Source organism: Piliocolobus tephrosceles, chromosome 17 (assembly GCF_002776525.5).
Source record: "Piliocolobus tephrosceles isolate RC106 chromosome 17, ASM277652v3, whole genome shotgun sequence".
Lineage (NCBI taxonomy): Eukaryota > Metazoa > Chordata > Mammalia > Primates > Cercopithecidae > Piliocolobus > Piliocolobus tephrosceles.
The window spans coordinates 72,421,557-72,446,064 of record NC_045450.1 but is presented as its reverse complement, the minus strand read 5'-3'; the positions used below and the strand labels follow the sequence as shown (position 1 = coordinate 72,446,064).

Below are 24,508 nucleotides of genomic sequence, written 5' to 3'. Positions count from 1 at the left end.
GAGAATTGCTTGAACCCAGGAGGCGGAGGTTGCAGTGAGCCGAGATCGCACCACTGCACCCCAGCCTGGGTGACAGAGCGAGACTCCAGCTCAAAAAAAAAAAAGAAAGAAAGAAAGAAAGAAAGAAAGACATTGGAATATCTTCATGAAGAAGATGGGACACATGTTTCCAGGTTTCCAATTTGGAACTTCAAGGCTGACAAATTCCATCCTCGTTTCTCCTCATCCCTTGAGGCCTCTCCTGAGTGGGTGGCCCTTCTCAGAGAGCAGGGGCCAAATGTAGATCCCTCTTACTCCTCAGCACCCACCTGCCTCACCCCAGCCACCTGTGCACACTTGAAATATGTACAGTTTACTGTATATAAGCAACACGTAAATAAATCCCTGATTATAGTTGGAAATCTTATGATTTCTCTCTCTGGAATGGATTCAAAGAAGTAGAAAAAATTCAGTACGGCCGGGGCGCGGTGGCTCACGCCTGTAATCCCAGCACTTTGGGATGCTGAGTTGGGTGGATCATGTGAGGTCAGGAGTTTGAGACCAGCTTGACCGACATGGTGAAACCCCGTCTCTACGAAACGTATAAAAATTAGCTGGGTGTGGTGGCAGATGCCTGTAATCCCAGCTACTTGGGAGGCTGAGATAAGAACTTGGGAGCTGGAGGTTGCAGTGGGCCGAGATTGTGCCACTGCACTCCAGCATGGGTGACAGAGTGAGACTCTGTCTCAAAAAAAAAACCAAAAACCTTTGGATTTTGCTTTTTTACTTTCCTAAATTTTATTATTGTTTCACTTGATTTTCCGAAGAATCCTGTGTAGTAAGTGAACTAGTTCATTATTCCCACTTTCCTGATGGGAAATGTGCAAAGAGCCACGTAATCCATACCACACTTGGCAGAACCTTCCAATCACATTGATTACTTGTGGTGAGGGTAATTAGAAGTCAGCATATTTTCCAAAAATTTAGCCTAGTATTAATAGATTTTTTTCTCTTCTGCACTTCAACTTGAAGGCAGCAGAGGGCGCCTGATCACACAAAAGATACACTCTAAAAGCTGGGATAGATTAAAGATAATCCGTTAAAGTTTCAACAATGTGAATTTTACTAAAATAGAGCGCTGTACTTAATCTTTTGACTGTTTTTAGGATCTGATCTCATTTTTAGATGTTCTATTTGCTGTCTTTCTCAGTAATGAGAATTTCCATCTCACATAAATCACCATGATGCCTGTAATCCAAGAGCCTTCTAATTTAGCTTCAAGCTTCTTTCAGATAATAAAAATATTAAACCCCGTGTCCACCAGATCCTCCTAAATCTTCAATAGGTCGTACTCTCTGCCTCTCTCCAGCCTGAAGTGGGTGCCACTGTAATGTACTGCAGACAGATGAGCTATGAATGAAGGGCTTTTCTGCTTCAAGTGTGTGGCCTCAGGGTTACCCAGGATTTTTAGAAAAATGTTAAAGGACTAGGTGTGTTCTTAAAGTCATAGCACACTAGAGGGGACAGAATTATTTCCCCAGGGCGATAGTGAGGAGTTAGCCTTTTGTAGCTCATCATAGAAGATAATCACGCCTGGATGCCCAGGCTGGCTTTCTGTGAAATTCTCCAGCTCCTTTCTGCTCAGCTTCTAACTGGTTCTTTTTTTTTTCTCTCTACCACCACACAGGTTTCCTGCAAGCAATGCTGGAGACCATGGTGGCCTTCAACCCATTCTATTCTTCTCATTATTTCCCCTAATTTCATTTTTCTTCTTAAAGAACTAGGTTTATGGACAAGCCTTGGAGTTGGTTGGAAAATCATTCCTCCTTGGCTGCTTGGTGACTAGTCATTGATTGGATCTAAGGTAACTTCTTTCTTTCTTTCTTTTTTTTTTTTTTGAGACAGAGTTTCGCTTTTGTTGCCCAGGCTGGAGTGCAGTGGCGCGATCTCGGTTCACTGCAACCTCTGCCTCCCGGTTCAAGCAATTCTCCTACCTCAGCCACCTGAGTTGCTGGGATTAGAGGCATACACCACCGTGCCTGGCTAATTTTTTTGTATTTTTGTAGAGATGGGGTTTCACCATGTTGGCCAGGCTGGTCTTGAACTCCTGACCTCGTGATCTGCCTAACTTGGCCTCCCAAAGTGCTGGGATTACAGGCATGAGCCACTGCACCCAGCCGAGTTAACTTCTTCTCTTTTTTGAGACAAAGTTTCACACTGTTGCCCAGGCTGGAGTGCAGTGGCACGATCTCGGCTCACTGCAACCTCTGCCGCCTGGGTTCAAGTGATTTTGCCTCAGCCTCCTGAATAGCTGAGACTACAGGTGTGTGCCACCACACCTGGCCAATTTTTTTTTTTTTTTTGTATTTTTAGTAGAGACAGTGTTTTACCATAGTGGTCAGGCTGGTCTTGAATTCCTGACCTCGTGATCAGCCCGCATCGGCCTCCCAAAGTGCTGGGATTACAGGCATGAACCACCGTGCTCGGCCTAAGATAATTTATTAAAGGCTGAGTCACATACCAAGTAATAAACTAGATTATTTCCTGATTTATGCTTTCCCGTTGCCAAATTTTGGCTTGTCCTTGTCCTTAATTTGCCTTATTCCTTGATTACCAGTCCAAAGATGACATCTTCTAAGGAATGATAAGCATTTTTACTCTGCTCTTTCATATCATAAAATTCCATACTCTGCAGATGATTTTGCCATTTCTTACATAATTTAAGGGAAATCCTAGAGTACAATTTCCTAGCAGGCATTTGGATCTTACCCATCTTTATTTCTCAGGCTCCACAAACTGAGTACCCTCTCAGGGTGCTATCATTAGTTCTAGCCTACCAATGAAGAAACAAAAGTCCTCCATGTTAGGATATTTGAGGACATGTCCTTAGTACCTAACGGTGTCTGCCACAGTTTAAATGGGAAGGTGGAAGGGGCTGTCTTTTTTTTTTTTTTTTAAGATGGAATTTCGCTCTTTTGCCCAGGCTGGAGTGAAGCGGCTTGATCTCAGCTCACTGCAACCTCTGCCCCCTGGGTTTAAGCGATTCTCCTGCCTCAGCCTCCCAAGTAGCTGGGATTACAGGTGCCCAACACCACGCCCGGCTAATTTTTGTATTTTTAGTAGAGACGGGGTTTCACCATGTTGATTAGGCTGGTCTCGAACTCTCGACCTCGTCATCCACTCACCTCGACCTCCCAAAGCGCTAGGATTACAGGCATGAGCCACCGCGCCCAGTCGGGACTGTCTTACTTAGGGTCTGCAAACTCTTGTAACTGTATTAATTTTTTTTCTAGGAAATGAGGCCACAGCACTCATTTGATTGGTCCAAGGGGAAAAAATGGGGTTAGCCCAAGATTTATCCACTTAGGCAGGTCTACACAGGGCTAAGCAACGTGCCTTCACAGGGGGCACGTGCACCCTGGGAAAACTGAAAAAGCGAATTAGCCGGGCGTGGTGGGCTCCTGTGGTCCCAGCTCCTCAGGAGGCGGAAGTTGCAGTGAGCCGAGATCGCGCTACTGCACTCCAGCCTGCGCAACAGAGCAAGACTCTGTCTCAAAAAATAAAAATAAAAAAGTAAAACCCAGAGGGCCTGTCTCCTAGGACACGGGGACAGGCTAGGTGGGGGCACAGGGCGTGAGAATGGCGAGCATGGCCCGAGTATGTCAGGCCGGGGCTGACATCTTTTCTGTTTTTTGAAACAGGATGTTGCTCTGTCGCCCAGGCTGGGGTGCAGTGGCGCACTGCTGCCTGGAACTCCTTGACTCAAGCGATCTTCCCGCCTCAGCTTCCCGAGGAGCTAGGACCACTGGTACGAGACACTATGCCCGTTTAATGTTTTTTTTTCTTTTGTAGAGATGGGGCCGGGGCGGGGGGGGGGGGTGGGTCTCGCTTTGTTGCCCAGGCTGGTCTCGAACTCCTGGACTCTAGCGATGCGCCGGCCAAGGCCTCCCAAAGCGCCAGGGTTACAGGCATGAGCCATCGCGCCCAGGCTGGGTCATCTTCTCCGAGGCCTTATGCAGAGTCCGAGGCCCCCGAACCCGCTGCCGAAGACCGAGCTCCAAGACTGAACCTCGCAGGGCGCCCAGCAGCATCTCCACCCGGAAGCGACTCGAACTCGAGGCCGGAAGTGACTCCATTTCTGTGCGCCGAGCTCCGCCCCACGAGCACCTGGTTTCGGGCGGAGAGCGCGCGCCGTTTCGTACCCTGTTGTCCCATCGCGGCTTGGGACTCGGCAAGATGGGCAAGAAGGGGAAGAAGGAGAAGAAGGGCCGCGGCGCGGAGAAGACGGCCGCCAAGATGGAGAAGAAGGTGTCTAAGCGCTCGCGGAAGGAGGAGGTGAGCGAGTCAGACCTGGCCTAGCGGCCCGACGTGGCGGCCGTGCAGCCTCGTACGACTGCCTGCGCCACCCGGGGTTGCGGGTCGCCGTGGGAGCTGCGCCGGCCCCGCGGGAGAGCTGGAGGCCGTAGAAACTGCCCCGGCGCCGCGTCCGGGCAGCCTGGACGGGGCCCGCCCCCTCCCGAGTCTCCACGTGTGTCTGGCCGCTTCTCGAAGAGCGACGGAGCTGCCTCCTTTAACGTGCTTGCTTTTCTTGGTGTGGTGTCACGGGCGTTTTTCTGCGTTTCCTCCCACTCCTCCCTCCCTCTAAAGGTAGGCTGGGTGGTGAGAAGAGGCAGGGTTTGGCGTAGGACGACCTGAGGTTGAACCTGGGGCTGCCTCTGCAAGATGTGTGGCCTGGGAGTAAGACTCTTAACTTTTCTGAACCTCACCCTTCTCGTTTTTCAAAAGAGGACAGGTATCATCACAGCAGCCCTGAGGAGTAAGCAGCAGATGGTTAAGTGAAGAAGGCACTGAAGCCACGGGGTATCCCATAGCATCTGATGGCAGCCATCACGGTTGTCTCCTTCCCTCTGGTCCTCAGCCCAGGGTCTGCAGGAGGATCCGTCCTGAACTTGGGGTTGAGTGTTCTGCGGCTGCTGCTCGTGGGTTCGCTAACCGGGGGCAGTTTTATGGCCTGCCATGTGCCAGGCACAGCTCCCTGGGCTTTAATCCTCACAACCAGGTCAGTTCCCTAGCACTGGTATTCCCATTTGACAGGAAGTCAGACCAACAGGTGAACCATGAAGTGGTATGGAACTGGGGTGTGACCAGATGTCCTGAATCAGGAGCTCTTGACCACATTCCTTTGTCCCTTTTGTTCCTGAGTCATTGATCTCTCTATGTCCTCATCTCTTAAATAATAGGGTTGGACTTTTCCCTCACACCCCCCCTTGGGGCTTGCGGGGTTTTTTTTTTTTTTTTTTTTTTTTGCCGGAGTCTTGCTCTGTCGCCCAGGCTGGACTGCAGTAGCATGGCCTGCTGGCTAGGGTTGTGGCACAGGAAGTCAGTTCATCTGTGTGGCATCTTCAGAATGGTGCTTGGCAGAAAGTGAGCACTCAGTAACCAGCTGTTATCTGATCTGCTTTCTGCTTTTTTTTTTTTTTTTTTTTTTTGAGAAGGAGTTTCATCTTGTTGCCCAGGCTGGAGTGCCGTGGCCCGATCTCCGCTCACTGCAGCCTCCGCCTCCCAGGTTCAAGCGATTCTCCTGCCTTAGCCTCGCAAGTAGCTGGGATTACAGGCATGCACCACCACACCGGCTAATTTTGTATTTTTTAGTAGAGACCGGATTTCACCATATTGGTCAGGCTGGTCTCGAACTCCTGACTTCAGGTGATGCACCCACCTCGGCCTCCCAAATTGCTGGTATTACAAGGCGTGAGCCACCGTGCCCGGCCAGTTACCTGTCATTTTTACTCATTTTCATGTCTCCCTCCAGTGCCCAATACTAAGGTGATTGTCACAGTAGCTTCCCTTAAGAGAGAGAGAGTCTGTCAGTCCTGGGGTTTGTCTGTTATCTTAATGAACCCTCAAACCTTTAAAATAACTGGTCGTCTGATGAGGCTAGACCCACAGAAGAGCATCTCTTTAGATTCAGCTGTGTCTGTAATGCAACCTAATCAGCAGGACTCTCCTGGTGCGTAGATGCTAGGATTTGAACTGTTTGTTTAACCTTGCCGAGCAAAACAAGTTGAAAGAATATACAGTATGATACCATTTAATGACATTTTATTTTTTATTTTTATTTTTTGAGATGGAGTCTTGTTCTGTCACCCAGAACGGGTGTTGCAGTGGTGCCATCTCAGCTCACTGCAGCCTCCGCCTCCTGGGCTCAAGCAGTTCTCCTGCCTCAGCCTCCTGAGTAGTTTGGGACTACAGGTGTGCGCCACTGTGCCGGCTAATTTTTGTATTTTTTAGTGGAGACGGGGTTTCACCATGTTGGTCATGGCTGGTCTCAAACTCCTGACCTCAAGCAATCCACCTGCCTCGGCCTCCCAAAGTGGTGGGATTACAGGTGTGAGCCACTGTGCCCAGTCTGTTTAATGACATTTAAAAATGTAAAACAGTACTATGGCTGGGCTGAGGCAGGCGGATCACGAGGTCAGGAGATTGAGACCATCCTGGCTAACAAGGTGAAACCCCGTCTCTACTAAAAAAAAAAAATACAAAAAACTAGCCGGGCGAGGTGGCAGGCGCCTGTAGTCCCAGCTACTCGGGAGGCTGAGGTAGGAGAATGGCGTAAACCCGGGAGGCGGAGCTTGTAGTGAGCTGAGATCCGGCCACTGCACTCCAGCCTGGGCGACAGAGGGAGACTCCGTCTCAAAAAAAAAAAAAAAAAAAAAAGTTTAAAACACACAAGTTACAGAACTTTATCCAAGACACTCCTGTGCACCGTTCCCAGGATAAGGAATAAAGTGTCACTCGCATGTACCCACACACACATCCCCTGAAGTAACCATTACCTGGAACTCGGTGCTTATTAGTCTCAAGCTTTTCTTCACACTTTTATTACACATGTGTATCCCTAAGCAACATATAGTATTGTTTTCCTTTTTTTTTTTTTGAGACGGAGTCTCGCTCTGCTGCCCAGGCTGGAGTGCAGTGGTACGATCTCGGCTCACTGCAAGTTCCGCCTCCCAGGTTCACACCATTCTCCTGCCTCAGCCTCCTGAGTAGCTGGGACTACAGGCACCTGCCACCACGCCCAGCTAATTTTTTGTTTTTTTTTTTTTAGTAGAGACGGGGTTTCACCTTGTTAGCCAGGATGGTCTCAATCTCCTGACCTCGTGATCCGCCTGCCTCAGCCCAGCCATAGTACTGTTTTACATTTTTAAATGTCATTAAACAGACTGGGCACAGTGGCTCACACCTGTAATCCCACCACTTTGGGAGGCCGAGGCAGGTGGATTGCTTGAGGTCAGGAGTTTGAGACCAGCCATGACCAACATGGTGAAACCCCGTCTCTACTAAAAAAAAAAAACAAAAAATTAGCTGGGCGTGGTGGCAGGTGCCTGTAGTCCCAGCTACTCAGGAGGCTGAGGCAGGAGAATGGTGTGAACCTGGGAGGCGGAACTTGCAGTGAGCCGAGATCGTACCACTGCACTCCAGCCTGGGCAGCAGAGCGAGACTCCGTCTCAAAAAAAAAAAAAGGAAAACAATACTATATGTTGCTTAGGGATACACATGTGTAATAAAAGTGTGAAGAAAAGCTTGAGACTAATAAGCACCGAGTTCCAGGTAATGGTTACTTCAGGGGATGTGTGTGTGGGTACATGCGAGTGACACTTTATTCCTTATCCTGGGAACGGTGCACAGGAGTGTCTTGGATAAAGTTCTGTAACTTGTGTGTTTTAAACTTTTTTTTTTTTTTTTTTTTTTGAGACGGAGTCTCCCTCTGTCGCCCAGGCTGGAGTGCAGTGGCCGGATCTCAGCTCACTACAAGCTCCGCCTCCCGGGTTTACGCCATTCTCCTACCTCAGCCTCCCGAGTAGCTGGGACTACAGGCGCCTGCCACCTCGCCCGGCTAGTTTTTTGTATTTTTTTTTTTTAGTAGAGACGGGGTTTCACCTTGTTAGCCAGGATGGTCTCGATCTCGACCTCGTGATCCGCCCGCCTCGGCCTCCCAAAGTGCTGGGATTACAGGGTTGAGCCACCGCGCCCGGCCCGTGTGTTTTAAATATTGCATAGTTTAGAATACTAAGCAGTGTACCCTGCTGTGAGAGTCTCTGGGAGGGATTGGCGTCCACCCCGAGACTGAGGGGTGGGCTGAAGGAAGCACGAGGTGGGGCGTGGCAGGCTGAGGGAACCCGGTGTTTCCATTAAAGGAACGGAGACGACGCCGGTGTAGCTTGGAGAGTGAGGCAGGGTGGGAGGTGAGGTTGGAGAGATGGGTGTGGGGGAGGGAAGATGGTCTGCAGGTGTGTGTGGCTGCAAGCAGGACACCGAAGGCTAGAAGGAACTTGAAATGTCAGGCTTGGGTGTGGTATGGGAGTGTCTCGTAAGTGTTGGGAAATGGGCACTGGGACTGAGGCAGGAACACTGGGTTCCAGTGCTGCCCTCTGTGCTGGCACATCAGTGCCTCGAGTCACTCTCCATGGTAGTAAAAGTTGACACCTTCTTACACGGATTGACGGCAGCAGGGATTTGCTGAGCGCTTGCTGTGCAGGCAGTGTTTTAACGAGACACAGTCTTGCTCTGGTGGACTCATATTTTACTATTTTGTTGGGGCGGAGGGATGTGGAGGAAACAAACGAGCAAGAGAAATGTATCAGACACTTCTCCGCGGACAGGAAGGCAGGCAGGTGCGACGCCTGGGCCTGGGCTCTGAGAGGTGCTGAGGGTGTCTGCAGTGAAGTCACGGTGGGCTTGTCTGAGTGGGAGGTCTTGCAGGGGGAGCGTTAGGGGTGTGGAGTGAGGTAGTACTTGGTGCACACATCTACCCTTTAAGCAAACTGCCTTTGAGGTCAAGCTCTGGTTACTTTTGAATGTGTCAAGAGACTCTGCATTTCAGACACAGGCACAGTGTGTTACGATTCACAGACGTGATTGAGCCCGGTCGAATCACACTGACTGGAGGAAAGCTGTGCAGGCTGTGGCTCCGTGGCGGGTCCTGGGAACCAGTCTCATCTGTGCCTGCTTGCTTGCCCTAGGAAGACCTGGAAGCGCTCATAGCCCATTTCCAGACACTCGATGCCAAGAGGACTCAGATTGTGGAAACTCCGTGCCCCCCGCCCTCACCAAGGTGAGCAAGTAGCATTTTTCGCATTGTGTATCTGTTTCCTTTTCTTCTATACATTGAAAAACTGCTTTAAATAGCACCAGGTTTCGTAAATGATCAGGCACTTGGACCATTTTCATTATTAAAACCTGTTCTCGGTCACGTTCTTCTGAAGAAATGGAATGAGGCTGTTGAGCTTTACTGTCATAGAACCTGGGAGCAGGGCCTCCGGCACAGCCGCTGCCTTTGGACTCCTGTGCCGGCTTTGAAAGCTCCTCCACTGGCCATGATGTGTGGATGAAAGTGTTGACCCAGTGAGCTTTTCTTTGGTTCTTAAGGTATTTTAAAAGTGCGTATTGTAGGCAGAAAGCTGAAAATCACCATGGTTTTTGCTCTGTTTGTGATGCTTTTAAATTCTCATTTGAAAAGTTTGTAAACATAAATTGAGTATAAGCCATTTTAAATGAATTTGAAAAGTACGTAAAAACATTCCGAGTCTGTAGTATTTCTTACACATGTGGGATGAGCTGGAGTGAGAAATGGTTTGCTTTATTTCCCTCAGTAGGAGATTAACCTTGCAGCGTTTACCGTCTTAATAAAGCTGCTGCAGGCCCGAGTGGAAGCTGGGGTTGCCGGTCGGGAGTTGGGGAGTCTCGATTGTGTTGCGTTCGCATTAACGAGGCGCGTGTGATGGCTCTGGTGCCCAAGGCCCACCCACCAGCCTCAGAGGCAGGGTTATCATCACCTGCCCAGAGGTGGGCGGAGCCCGGTGATCAGCCCCTGAGCAGAGTGAGTGGTGTTGGGGCCATTCCCGTAGGCCAGTGTCCTTCCTGGTTTTCACTTAATATCTGTTAGGGCCAAATGTGAGTTACACGTGGTAAATGTACTTTTTTTTTTTTTTTTTTGAGATGGAGTCTCACTCACCTAGGCTGCAGTGCAGTGGCATGATCTTGGCTCACTGCACCCTCTGCCTCCCAGGTTCAAGTGATTCTCCTGTCTCAGCCTCCCAAGTAGCTAGGATTACAGGCACCAGGCACCACACCCAGCTAATTTTTGTGTTTTTAATAGAGAAGGGTTTTGCCATGTTGGCCTGGCTGGTTTCGAACTCCTGACCTTAGGTGATCCACTTGCCTTGGCCTCCCAAAGTGCTGAGATTACAGGCATGAGCCACTTTGCCCGGCTGTAAATGTACATTTTCTTTCCTTTCTTTTTTTTTTTTTTTTTTTCTGAGAAGGAGTCTTGCTCTGTCGCCCAGGCTGGAGTGCAGTGGCACGATCTCAGCTCACTGCAAGCTCTGCTTCCCGGGTTCACACCATTCTCCTGCCTCAGCCTTCCAAGTAGCTGGGAGTAAAGGCACCCGCCACCATGCCCGGCTAATTTTTTGTATTTTTAGTAGAGATGGGGTTTCACCGTGTTAACCAGGATGGTCTCATCTCCTGACCTTGCAATGCACCCTCCTTGGCCTCCCAAAGTGCCAGGATTACAGGCGTAAGCCACTGCACCCGGCCGTGTTTTCATTTAAGTTGTGGGAGCAAATAAATCCTTCATCTTAGGCTTCTGACGTTGCAGCACTCCCGAGGAAAGCCACTTTGGGGATTCGTTTTATTTTTTTTTTTGTAGAGACATTTTTTATGTTGCCCAGGCTGGTCTCGAGTTCCTGGGCTCAGGTAACCGTGCCCGGCCTTTTACATTATGTTTTGTTTTGTTTTTAAATGATATTTTAGAATTTTTCCATAAATAATGTTGCCTGAAAGTCAGATTTCATGTCAGGATATAATTTAAGGTGTTAGCAGTTCCCTGGGTCAGCCGGAAATGCTTCCTAATAGGAGGGAACAGTTACTGAAGCAGCTCTCCTGAGATGAAGACCTTTTGCTTGGTAACCTAATAACTTCGAACCTCCTACCTCTCAATCGCATTACTTGAAAACCTCGTGAGAATGACCAGTTTCTAAATGAATATACCCTCAGGATTGGCTCTGATGTGACCTACCTGGAAAATGGGGATATGACACCAGCTGCCTCAGTACCTCATCTGCCTGTGCGGCAGAAACACCTGGGCTAGTGCCGCTGGTGGCTGGGAGGGGGGAGGGGTGGGGTGCCTCCTGTGGATTGTTTCCAAAGTTGTGTTTGGTACTTTTCTGCCAAAATCATTAGGTGTTCAGTGAGAAAAGATTCAGGGTCAGAGGAATTTGGGAAACACTTTATTCTTTTTTTTCTTTGATCTTTTTTTGTGTTTTGTGAGACAGTTTTGCTCTTGTTGCCCAGGCTGGAGTGCAATGGTGCGCTAGGCTCACCACAGTCTGCCTCACAGGTTCAAGCAATTCTCCTGCCTCAGCCTCCTGAGTAGCTGGAATTACAGGCATGTGCCACCACACCTGGCTAAGGCTAATATTGTATTTTTAGTGGAAACGGGGTTTCTCCATGTTGGTCAGGCTGGTCTTGAACTGCCAACCTCAGGTGACCCGGCCGCCTTGGCCTCCCAAAGTGTTGGGATTACAAGTGTGAGCCAATGTACCTGGCCAGAATTTGCGATTTTAATCATTAAAACTGTACAGTTCAGTGGGATTACTTCATGCCGCTGTGAAACCATTAACACTATCCAGTTGCAACATTGTTTTATCACCCCAAATAGAAACTCTAGACCAACCTCATCTAACCCGTAGCCCAGGAGGCTTTGAATGCAGCCTGACACATATTCGTAAACTTTCTTAAAACATGATGAGATTTTTTTTAAAAAACTCATCAGTTATTGTTAGTGTTAGTGTATTTTGTGTGTGGCCCAAGACAATTCTTCTTCCAGTGTAGCCCAGGGAAGCCCAGAAGATGGGACAAGTGTCTATACCCTTCAAGGGTCACTCCCTATTTCCCCTCCCCCAGCCCCTGGTCACTTCTGGTCAACTTCCTGTCACTGTGAATTGGCCTATTCTAGGGATTTTGCATAAGTGGAGTGATAGAATTGTCTTTTTGTGACTGGCTTCCTTCACCTGGTATGTCCAGGTTCATCAGTTCTGTGGCATGTGTGAGAACTTTATTTCTTCTTATGACTGAATCCTGTTCCGTCTGTGGATATGCCACATTGTGCTTGTCCACTCATCTGTGGACTGACACTTAGGTTATTTCTGCTGTTTGGCTTTGGTGAGTGAGGCTGTAATGAGCATTGCATACAGGTGTCTGAACCGATGCCTAGGAACTAATAGCCGGATCCTGTGGTGATTCTTTGTTTAGCTTTTAATACTGGTTTCTTCCTGCAGAAATCCCCAGCCTGTGACGTGTTTCTATGCAAATAAATCCCCAACAGAAAATAGAGTTCTCAGATTTCCCAGACTCACCTGACCTTGAAACCTGGTTTTCCTTTGAGAAGCGTCTTTTGGAGCTGGCGTTATGGAGCATGCCTTGGGGAACACCACCATAGAGGATTCAGAAGGGAGGATCTTTCCCAGTGATTCGCCAGATAGTCACTGTGTCTTTCATGACTTTCAACTGGAGTGGTCCTATGTTTTTATTTATTTCTTTATTTCTTTTTTTTTTTTTTGAGACTGTCTCGTTCGGTCGCCCAGGGTAGAGTGCAATGGTGCAATCTCAGCTCACTGCAACCTCTGCCTCTCAGATTCAAGCGGTCCTTCTGCCTCAGCCTCCTGAGTAGCTGGGATTACAGTTGCCCACCATCATGCCTAGCTAATGTTTGTATTTTTAGTAGACAAGGTTTCACCATGTTTGCCAGGCTGGTTTTGAACTCCTCACATCAGGTGATCTGCCCGCCTCAGCCTCCCAAAGTGCTGGGATTACAGGTGTGAGCCACCGTGCCCAGCCCATAATATTATTATATAATTTCCTTATAGCTCTTTTTTTGTTCTCATGTGAAATAAATAGAAAGTTGTTTGTATTGGCTGGGCACAGTGCCCCACATCTGTAATCCCAGCACTTTGGGAGGCTGAGGCGGGCGGATCACAAGGTCAGGAGATTGAGACCTTCCTAGCTAACACAGTGAAACCCCATCTCTACTAAAAATACAAAAAATTAGCTGGATATGGTGGCAGGCGACTGTAGTCCCAGCTTCTTGGGAGGCTGAGGCAGGAGAATGGCGTGAACCCAGTAGGCGGAGCTTGCAGTGAGCCGAGATCCTGCCACTGCACTTCAGCCTGGGGGACAGAGCGAGACTTAGTCTCTTAAAAAAAAAAAAAAAAAGTTGTTTGTATTTTCTAGATGGAAGGTATCTGGCATGTATATTTAAATACTTAAAATACTTAGATACTGGATTTTTTTTTTTTCTTTTCCCCACATGGAATCTCGCTGTGTCACCAGGCTGGAGTGCAATGGCGCGATCTCAGCTCACTGCAACCCCCACCTCCTGGGTTCAAGTGATTCTCCTGTCTCAGCCTCCCGAGTAGCTGGGCTATAGGCACGTGCCACCATGCCCAGCTAATTTTTGTATTTTCAATTAAGACGGGGTTTCACCATGTTGACCAAGATGGTCTCGATCTCTTGACCTCGTGATCCACCTGCCTCGACCTCCCAAAGTGCTGAGATTACAGGCGTAAGCCACCGCTCCTGGCCTAGATACTGAACTTTTTAGAACAATTTTGAGGTGATTTGAGAGAATAGGCTCTTAAAAGAGGACAGTTCTGAGGGTCGGGTGTAGTGGCTCATGCCTGTAATCCCAGCACTGTGGGAGGCTGAGGTGAGCAGATCACTTGAGGTCAGGAGTTTGAGACCAGCCTGGCCAACACACTGAAACCCCATCTCTACTGAAAAAATACAAAAATTAGCTGGATGCAGTGGCAGGCACCTGCAGTCCCAGCCACTCGGGAGGCTGAGACAGGAGAATTGCTTGAACCCGGGAGGTAAAGGTTGCGGTGAGCCAAGATTGTGCCATTACTCTCCAGCCCGGGCGACAAGACGGATACTCCATCTCAAAAAAGAAATAGGACAGTTCTGGAACATCTGATACATCAATAGGGGCATCTGGACTTGTTCCTGCCTAGGGACTTTTTTTTTTTTTAATTTTTTTACAACCAGACGCTGTGCCAGCCCAGCTCCATGGCTGTCCTTGGAGTGTGGCCCTGGGCACTGGTAGAGGGGTTGGTGTTCAAGTGGCACCTTTGCTTCCTCTCTCGATGCCAGGCTCTCCTTTCAGGAAGTGCAGAGGCAGCCAGCCTGTGGTGACAGGATTCTGTGAGGAAGGGGATGGCGCTCCGGTGGTTGGGGGGTGACCATGCTGACCTGCTGCTTGTGTCTCTTGTAGGTTAAATGCCTCCCTCTCAGTTCATCCTGAGAAAGATGAATTAATCCTTTTCGGAGGTGAATATTTCAACGGCCAAAAAGTAAAGTATATATTTTTTCTTTTCTTCCCATATTGCATGAGTATCATTTGATAGAAAGTTAACTTAAGGCAGTGACATCAAATACGCGTTGGCCCCTTCACCCCCTCATATCACGCACTTGAGCTGTCAGGCCTGATGTGAGATGTCGCCAGGATGGTCCAGGCACTGGCATGACTGTTGATGACGTCGGTGGTCCTGGGGTCTCCATTCCTCAGACTAAGACTGAGCTCCAGTTCCACCGTCATCACTCTTGACGGGCTCACCTGTCTTTGTGGTTGTCGGTGTTCCTCCCAGTGGGTTTCCAGGTTTCACACTCAGCTTTCCGGTTGTCTTAAATAGGGAAAGTGCTGATAAATTGTAGGGCTAATTTTTATTTTTGAGCAGGCCAGAAAGACCTGTGTTTCACAATTGTGTGTGAAACACAAAAGCAGGAGCTCACCTTCCCTGCAGTCCAGGATGGGCCCTGGGGGTTCAGCTGCTGGGGACAAACCTGGGGGTTTGTCCATCTTCCTCTCTCAGTTTTCGTGCATTTAGAACCTAGGCTTGATTGGGTGTGGTGACTCATGCCTGTAATCCCAGCAGTTTGGGAGGCCGCAGATCACCTGAGGTCAGGAGTTTGAGACCAGCCTGGCCAATGTGGTGAAACCCCGTCTCTACTGAAAATACAAAAATTAGCCAGGCGTGGTGGTGGGTGCCTGTAATCCCAGCTACTCGGGAGGCTGAGGCAGGAGAATCGCCTGAACCCAGGAGGCAGAGGTTGTAGTGACCGAGATTGCACCACTGCACTCCAGCCTGCACAGCAGAGCAAGACTCCATCTCAGAAAAAACAAAAACATAAAAACTAGACTTGAATTAGGAGAATGACCAGTCCTAGTAAACAACAACAAGGGCTTTCAGTGCCTTCCAGATTCACGGGCCGTGGGTCGTTTTCATTGTGTCACCATCCCCGAGGCCCCCCCCAGGGACCCAGCCCCATGGCCTCCCTGCACTGGTATCGTTTACATTGCTTTAGGATGTCCGTTTCCCAGGGAACTGTCATGATTAAGATTGTTCTCACCACTGTCTTAGCGGCGTATCATTCGTGACACTGACATTCTTCTTCCTTCCTGTAGACTTTTTTGTATAACGAGCTGTATGTCTACAATATCAGAAAGGACGCCTGGACCAAAGTTGACATCCCCAGTCCACCTCCGAGGCGCTGTGCTCACCAGGTAATGTCAGCACGGACTCGCAGCCGCCCTCCCTCTTCCCACGTGAGAGTCTGGTAGACACGTGGAGATTTGATAGGCAACGGGCGGCTGGTGCGGAGGCCTCGGCCTCACCAGGTAATGTCAGCACGGACTTGCAGCCGCCCTCCCTCTTCCCACGTGAGAGTCTGGTAGACATGTGGAGAGTTGATAGGCAATGGGCGGCTGGTGCGGAGGCCTCGGCCTCCCAAAGTGCTGGGATTACAGGCATGAGCTGCTGCTCCCAGCCTGAGTGTCTGGATTTTTTCATCTATCAAACAGTGTTGCATTTTGTCCTGGCAGGTGATTCAGTTCCTTGCAGATCATCTTGATCCTTTTGACACTCTCCCTAGGGCTGGCTTAGCCCTCAGTGGCGGCCTTTCTGCAGTCTTTAGTAAATGACCTGTGTGGTCAGTGACATCTTTTCACCTCGTCTGGTTGGAACTTGCCTGTTTCCAAGCCCTGTGTAAGCTCAGATAGTTCTTAGCGTCAGAAGATGCTTTTGTCTTCACAGTAGTGGTTCCTTGGTCTCCCCCTCCCAGGGTGCAGCTTAGTGTACAGAGACTCCAGGGGATGCCCCGTGCAGATTACCAGGGCTCTTTCTCCCGTAGCTTCCTCTCTCCAGTGCTCTGCCCTGTCACTTTTAGCTGCCTCCGTGTCCCTGAACTCCAGTCCTTGTCTCCTCAGCTATGCAAGACTGCCTGCCCTGCCTGGGCCCCTCGTCCCTGCACCAGGGAAGAAGCTGCCTGCAGGGGCCGGAGTCGTGGGTCAGGGCTCCCCGGCATGTTTCCTGGCTCTCAGGTTCCCAGTCCTGCACTTCCCGCTTCCCGTTGTCTGGAGGTTGTTGCTTCATAGGTTTCGTCTGGTTTTTTCCTTGTTGACAGTGGGGAGCTAATGTGCTCCATCGTGGTCAGGAGCGGAAGTTTGACCTGTGGGTCTTCATAATTTTAATCTTCCCTTGAATCATATTTATTTTGTTCCCTGGTGTTCATTATCTTTGGGGCGTAGGCTGTACGAAGCTCTTAGACCGCTGATCAGCCTGCCTTTGTGTGATCCTCTGGGTTGGGTCTGGGATTCTAACTAAGATGGAGGAGAGGATGTTAGAGCAGTGCTGTGGGTTATACTCTTTTGCCTGGAGTTTGACTTCATTTTTTTTTTTTTTGTCTTTGTTTACTTTTGTTTTTGTTTTTGTGGAGAACAGGGTCTTGCTGTATTGCCCAGGCAGGTCTCGAACTCTTGGGCTCAAGCTGTCCTTCTGCCTCTGCCTCCCTGAGAGCTGAGATTACAGGCGTGAGCCACTGCGCCCGGCCATTTGACTTCATTTTTTAAGAATGGCTTTATTTTTTGTATTTTAGAAATAGGGTCTTGCTTGCTACCCAGGCTGGTGTCAAAGTCCTGGGCTCAGTCCTCCCACATCAGCCTCCCATCATGTTGGTGTTACAGGCATGAGCCACTGCACCTGGCCAGGAATGGCTTTAGGGACTGATTGTAAGTCGTAAGTATTCATTCCATAAAAAATGAAAAGGATTAAAAGGAAAGTCCATTGTCCATTCTCCCTAAACTGTGAATTTGTATTTTCTGCATGTTTTCTCTGCAAATACAGTTCATATTTCTTTTCTTTTTTTTTTTTTTTTTTTTGATGCAGAGTCTTGCTCTGTCACCTAAGTCTGGGTGCGGTGGCTCATGTGTGTAATCCCAGGGTGCTTTGGGAGGCTGAGGTGGGAGAATTAACTAAAGCCAGGAGTTTGAGACCACCAGGGATACAGTGGTACGATCTCAGCTCACTGCAACCTCTGCCTCCTGGGCTTAAGCGATTCTCCTGCCTCAGCCTCCAGAGTAGCTGGGATTACAGGTGCCTGCCACCACGCCCGGCTAATTTTTGTATTTTTAGTAGAGACAGTGTTTTACCATGTTGGTCAGGCTGGTCTCGAACTCCTGACCTCATGATCTGCCTGTCTCAGCCTCCCAAAGCGCTGGAATTAGAGATGCGAGCCACCACGCCCAGCCAGTTCATATTTCTGTGCATCTATTTCATGCAAACTGGAGCGTGCGTGTATGTGTTCTTTCTATAGTGTTCTCTCCCGTTGGTGTATTGTAGGATTGTTCTATGGCATTGAATAGGCTTCCACGAGATGATATTTTAAAACTCTGCTGTACCGTGTGGCATGTTTGTGCCACCTAACTTCCTGTAGACTCAAAACATTTGTTAAGTTTCAGCCTTGAGCCAGTCATCATGTCTGCTGTAAAGGTGTAAATCGGTCAATTTCTTCCTATGGGACTGTTGGGCTTTTAGAATGATAGGAAACCTGGCCTGTCCTTTTACAGGTCAGTCATCTGTGCTGAGATGACAGATGCAAAGAACAACTGGAAGTGGGTGGGTTGGAGAGGGACATGCCACCCCCGTGTGCTGCTGCTACCTGCCCCCGCTGTCTGGCCAAGAAGGAACCGCGTCGGTGCAGAGGGGCGGCACTGTGGCCGTTTCTAAGTGTGGGTGCGCGGAGCACCACCTCAGAGGTGCTGGGAGGGAGCCTGCTGAGGACCACCATCTGCCCCACCTGGGCACACTTGGCCTTAGGTTGGCACTCTCATTTGCCAGCCCTGTCTGCGCCCTGTGTGGAAGCATTCTTCATCCTGCTAGATCCTCACTCTTACCTCGAAACGAGAGAGCATAAAACAACAGGCTTTTATGAAAGAACCAACTCTGAGATGACCACGGCTGAGCCGGGAAATGGGGCTTCACCTGCTGCCGGGGTGCTCAGGTTGCTTTTTCTCTCTGTCCCTTTTTTGTTTGTTTTTGAGACGGAGTCTTGCTCTGTCGCCCAGGCTGGAGTGCAGTGGCACAATCTCGGGTCACTGCAAGCTCCGCCTCCTGGGTTCACGCCATTCTCCTGCCTCAGCCTCCTGAGTATCTGGGACTACAGGCGCCCGCCACCACGCCTGGCTAATTTTTTGTATTTTTGTAGAGACGGGGTTTCACCATAGCCAGGATGGTCTCGGTCTCCTGACCTCGTGATCTGCCCGCCTCGGCCTCCCAAAGTGCTGGGATTACAGGCGTGAGCCACCATGCGCAGCCTTTTTTTTTCTTGCTTAATTACACCACCAGGTGCATTATAGTCACGCGAAGCTGTGCTGCGTGACCCTGGGCAGGGTGGGCGGCTCTCACCTGTGGAGATGCAGCACTGAGGGCCCCCTCCAGCGTGGTTACTACTACGGACTGCCTAGAGGCGTGCTTTTCTCATCCTGGACCCCAGTCGCTGCTTAATTTGTAGGTTTGGAGGAAAGACCCGGTGGAGCCTGGTGGTCTCCGCCTCTGCTTGCAGCCCAGCAGTCTGTCCAGGCAGCTCTTCCCACAGGTGGATGTGTGCCTTCTAAAGACTCTGCTGCCCGCAGTTCTTGGGGCCCTGAGAGGGAGTGGGCCACGGAAGGCCTCATGTGGAGTAGCTGGTGGTGGTGTCTGATGACCCACCAGGGGTGCCCTTGTTTTTGATTGGTGGTCTGCTCTCTCCTCAGCATCCCCTGCTGCCGGAGTGCCTTTCCGTGTGTGGCCCGGAGGACATTACTCCCACTGCGCTCCTTCACCTTTACTGTGGTGCTGAAGTCTTTATTAATAATGTCACATAAGGCTGGGTGCGGTGGCTTGTGTGTGTAATCCCAGGGTGCTTTGGGAGGCTGAGACGGGAGAATTAACTAAAGCCAGGAGTTTGAGACCAGCCTGGACAACATAGACCCCTTCGCTACAAAAAATTAAACAGCTGGGCATGATATCCCATGCCTGTAGTCCCAGCTACTCAGGAGGCTGAGGTGGGAGGGTCACTTGAATCCACGAGGTCGAGGCTGCAGTGAGTGATGACTGATGATTGTACCACCGTACTCCAGCCTGGGCGACAGAGCAAGACCCTGTCTCTAAAAGGAGAAAACATTACATAAACGCTTTCTTTCTTTTTTTTTTTTTTTTTGAGACAGAGACTTGCTCTGTCACCCGGGCTGGAGTGCAGTGGCGCAGTCTCGGCTTATTGCACCCTCCGCCTCCTGGGTTCAAGCGATTCTCCTGCCTCAGCCTCCGAGCAGCTGGGACTACAGGTGTGAGCCACCACGCCCGGCTAATTTTTGTATTTTTAGTAGAGACGGGGTTTCATGTTGGCCAGGATGCTCTCGATCTCTTGACCTCGTGATCCACCTGCCTTGGCCTCCCAAAGTGCTGGGATTACAGGCGTGAGCCACCGTGCCTGGCCCATAAACACTTTATTTTACGTGCACATTGTACTTGTGAGGCTCGTTTAGTTGGTCCATAATAGCTACGAAAGGGATGAATGAGAGCAGGCAGACAGCTGTATTGTAGATATTACTAAAGGAAAACACTGCTAGGTTGCACCACACCACTATTCATATTTGAAGTAACTAGCTGTGTCCACTTTAATGGGGTATGGCATTGTCTACATTTAAATGGATGTTTATTTTGCAACCTAGGGATCCATGAAAGTTTGTCAGACCCTTGACTGAGGACACGCTTTCCTGCGAGGGTGCTTCTCTGGAATTCTCCCCTCAGAGGCAGGAGAGGACAGTGGCTGAGTGTGGGGCCGGTCATGTTGCGGGGCAGCTGAGATAGTACTGAAGCGCTCACCACTGCCGGTCACCCATGACACTGGCCCTGCTGCTGTGTGGCTGTGCCCTGACCTGTCACCTTTCTTTTCACAGGCGGTGGTGGTGCCTCAAGGTGGCGGACAGCTGTGGGTCTTTGGAGGGGAGTTTGCCTCTCCCAACGGAGAGCAGTTCTACCACTACAAGGATCTCTGGGTCCTGCATTTGGCCACCAAGACCTGGGAACAAGTCAAGTAAGAAGCCAGATGAGAAGCTGAGCTCCAGGCGTGGCTGTTCTGTGCTTGTGTGCTGAGCCCGAGTGCTGGGAGCAGACCTCAGAATACCAGGGCTCAGAGGAACCTGGGTCACAGTCCAGGAGCCCAGCCTCGCTGGGTCCTGGGAGACCACGTTTTCTCTGGACACTTCATAGAGAAGCCTGGGCCAGGTGTAGGGGCACCAGCTGCCTGGCTTTGTTCTCCAGGTTCCTCTTGTCGTCGGCTGCCAGCCTCTCGCCTGTGTTGCAGCTCTTCTCCTGTGGTCTTCTGTTTACACCCTTGGAGGCAGCTCTGGGTGCCCAGCTTGCTGGAAGGGGAGCCCCATAGGGATATGTCATTGACTAAAAGGGTGTCCCCTTTCTGGGTCGAGTTGGTGTAGAAACCGTGGAGCTGGTATGAGACGGGAAGGACATTGACATTTCTCTTCGGTGAACCCCACTCAGCCTCTGTTGATTTCCACCTCTGTCGGGAATGTCACTGATGGGTTTCTGGTGCACGTTTACCACGGGTGTCTCCCATTAGTCAAGAGCTGCGTGTCTGTCCGTGTAGAGAGCCAGATGGCGTGTTTGCATGTAAGTTATTTAAGAAATCTAGTCTAATGACATACTGAAGTGGAGTTGTTAGCATCCTTCTCCGAGGTGTGGCCTGGCTCGATTGCCGCTGCCATGACCCACCCTTACACACACCATGTCTCTGCCGTTAAAGCAGCAGAGCAGAAGTGCCCTTGCTTCCAGGAGAGAGGCCGCTGCACGCAGGCCTTCTCCGCATCCCGGGGCTTCAGCTGGAGGGCAGCGGCACTCCCTGGAGCCCGCCCTTGGTTATGTCATGATGAGCCACTTCGGGGTGTTTCCTGGAGTTTGGGCTCCGTTACGTTGCGATGAGCCTTGTCAGGATGTCGAGGCCTGTTCTGCTGGCTCCACTGCTCCGCCTGGCTCTAGGCCGGGAATGTTAACCAGTCAAATGGAGAGTCCGCTGTGCACGGGGAGGGTGCAGGCAGATTCCCTGCGCTGGGCCCCCCTGCCGGGGGAGGGCTTGACCATCGCCTTACAGGGGGACCTCGTTCCTCGAATGCTTGCTATGGTAATTAACACAGGAGACTAGTTTTACAGGTGTATTGTAGAAGCTATTAGACTTTTTAAAGTAGTGATCCTGCAAATGTGCAATGTAGTTGCCATTCTCAGCCCCCAGCTTCAGTCTCTACAGGGAGTGGTGGGGCAGGAACAGGGTCATGATGTGCTTCACTCTCCTCTTTTTGCCAGAATCACCGTTTGTGGAGGCGTCTGTCTCTCTCTCTCTCGTCTTGTCTTTCTCTCCTCTCTCTCTGTCTCTTCTCTGTCTCTCTTTCTCTTTCCTTTGGTTTTTCCTTCTTCAAGAGATAAAGTCTTACTCTGTTGCCCAGCCTGGAGTTCAGTGGTGTGATCACACCTTACTGCAGCCTCAAACTCCTGGGCTCAAGTGGTCTTCCTGCCTCAGCCTCCCTAGTAGCCGGGATTACAGGCGTGCACCGCCATGCCTGGCTAATTAAAAAAAATTTTTTTTTTTCTTTTTTTAGAGAAGGGGTCTTTTTATGTTGCCCAGGTTGGTCTTGAACTCTTGACCTCAAGTGATTCTCCCATCTCAGCCTCCTGAGTAGCTGGGATTATAGGTGTGAACCACTGTGCCAAGCTGACCTGCTTAATTTCTGTATTTCTACTGCTCAGCAGGATTCGGTTACTGCTGCTTAACGTATTTGTGATTGGGAGATGCCTAATGTTGAGCCTCATGAAGGCCCTGACGAGACGTACAACCGTAACAAATGGTCTGCAGGAGATGTTGTTTGACAGCTGATGTCCACGTCCTTTTCTGCGTTCTCTCCCACCTTGTAGTCATCTTGGGGTGCTGAGCCCTTGCCCTCATAAACACCAGGCGCCTTGACTGTCCCTATGGCCTCAGCCTGCCCTCTCCCACACTGCCCTGATGTCATCTTGAAGACCTTCAATGCAAGCTACCCCTTCTCTTGCAGTAACAGTTGACTGTAGTCTGTTGTGTACCAGCTCCAAGCACATCTTAGCTAAGGTTTTCTGAGCAAGACATTCAGCAGAATCTAGAAGAGGTGGATGGATTTGCCCATATAAAATAGGAAGGTCTTTGTGTGGAAAATGATGCCACAGGGAAAGTTAAAAATAGTGACCGGTGGGGAGAAAGTACCTGCAGCATCAAACATGTGTGCATGCATGCATCTTTGGGCATGTGTTTGCCTGCGTGATTATGTGCCCATAGGTGTGTGTGAGCTTGTCTGTGCATGTGTGTGCATGTGTGTGCGTGCTCTTGTGTGTACACTTGCAAGTGTGTGTGCGCATTCACACAGTGACCCAAACAACCTGGTGCGTGCACACTGTACGTGCACAGGAGAAGGTCTGTATTTTTGAGGTTTCTTCTGCTTCATTGATCTTTTCTTGGTATTGTTCTTTATGCCATTTTAATTAATTATGTAGCTTTATGGTATATTTTGATAGGTTGGAGGATTTTTCTCATTTACTTAGTCTTTGGTTTTTCATGTATTTTTTTTTCATGAGCTTTACCATCAGTTTTTCAAATTCTATTTTTTTTTTTTTTTTCTGAGACAGTCTAGCTCTGTTGCCCAGGCTGGAGTGCAGTAGTGCAATCTTGGCTCACTACAACCTCCACCTTGCCACTTCAAGCCATTCTCGTGCCTCAGCATCCTGAGTAGCTGGGATTACAGGCACCCGCCATCATATCATGCCTGGCTAATTTTTTTTTTTTTTTTTGAGACGCAGTCTCATTCTTGTTGCCCAGGCTAGAGTGCAATGGCATGATCTTGGCTCACTGCAACCTCCACCTCATGGGTTCAAGCAATTCTCCTGCCTCAGCCTCCTGAGTAGCTGGGATTACAGATTCCCGCCACTATGCCTGGCTAATTTTATATTTTTAGTAGAGATGAGGTTTCTTCATGTTGGTCAGGCTGGTCTTGAACTTCCGACTTCAAGTGATCCCCCCACCTCAGTCTCACAAAGTGCTGGGATTACAGGCGTGAGCCACTGTACCCAGCCTTAATTTTTGTATTTTTAGTAGAGATGGGGTTTCACCATGTTAGCCAAGATTATCTCGATCTCTTGACCTCGTGACCCACCCGCCTGGGCCTCCCAAAGTGCTGGTATTACAGGCGTGAGCCACCGCGCCCGGCCAGAGTCCAGAAGGATTTTGACTGGATTGTGTTTGCTGGTAAATCGCATTTAGGCAGTGACACCATCACGCCCCTCGGTCCTCCCATCGGGAGCATTGTGCATCTCTCCATTTAGTTGAGTTTATTTGTTTAAGAATTTAAACCTGGGCTGTGGTGGTAAAGAGTGTCACATCCTAACCAGTAAACCCCCTGGGAAGTTAGGTTTATTTTTTTTAACCTTCAGTCAAGTTTAAAATGGCCTGAAGTAGAATTGTAGAGTCCAGGCCTGGTGTGGTGGCTCATGCCTGTAATCCCAGCACTTTAGGAAGCGGAGGTGGGAGCATTACTTGAGCCCAGGAGTTTGATACCAGCCTGGACAACATAGTAACACCCATCTCTAAAAAAGAAGTTAGCTAGGTGTGCTGGTGCGTGTGTATAATCCCAGCTACTTGGGAGGCTGGGGTGGGAGGATCACTTGAGCTCAGGAGTTCAAGGTGGCAGTGAGCTGTGATTGCATCACTGCACTGGAACCTGGGCCACAAGTGAGGCCTTGAGACTTAACAGAACATCAAAATGCAAGGCATATACGTTTAGAAAGCCTTTCACCTTGTGTCTAATGGTTCTCCCAAAAGCCTGCAGTTAGTGCCGGTGCTGGCGTGTGGAGGGAGGGCTGACTGTTAGCGCTGATGCCTGTGCAGGCGCTCCTGTTTCATGATATTCTTCATGGTTTTCCTCAAGTATTCTCCGTGCTCATCCTCACTTCATAACTGTGGCAGACAGTGGACTAAGCTGCGGCACCTTGCAGAATGAGTCTTGCCTGCCCTGATAGGGCGCTGTGGGCAACTCGTCTGCAGGGGCTGTGTTTTGATTCTGAAC

At 49.7% G+C, this 24,508-nt stretch overlaps 1 protein-coding gene across 7 annotated transcripts in view; it reads left to right on the top strand.

The window, feature by feature from the left end:
* Nucleotides 1-4,074: 4,074 nt before the first annotated feature.
* KLHDC4 (kelch domain containing 4) overlaps nt 4,075-24,508 on the top strand; it is a 65,905-nt gene continuing 45,471 nt past the window's right edge. For 3 of the 7 annotated variants that reach the window (XM_023228878.3, XM_023228880.3, XM_023228879.3), the window contains exons 1-5: nt 4,078-4,314; nt 9,003-9,094; nt 14,312-14,390; nt 15,503-15,601; nt 20,312-20,448. In XM_023228878.3, coding sequence (XP_023084646.2) covers nt 4,216-4,314; nt 9,003-9,094; nt 14,312-14,390; nt 15,503-15,601; nt 20,312-20,448 — 506 coding nt within the window. In that variant the 5' untranslated portion in view covers nt 4,078-4,215. Of the gene's footprint in view, nt 4,315-9,002; nt 9,095-14,311; nt 14,396-15,502; nt 15,602-20,311; nt 20,449-24,508 lie in introns of all 7 variants that reach the window. The other 4 variants (XM_023228875.3, XM_023228876.3, XR_002735084.3 and 1 more) reach the window with 3 other exon arrangements.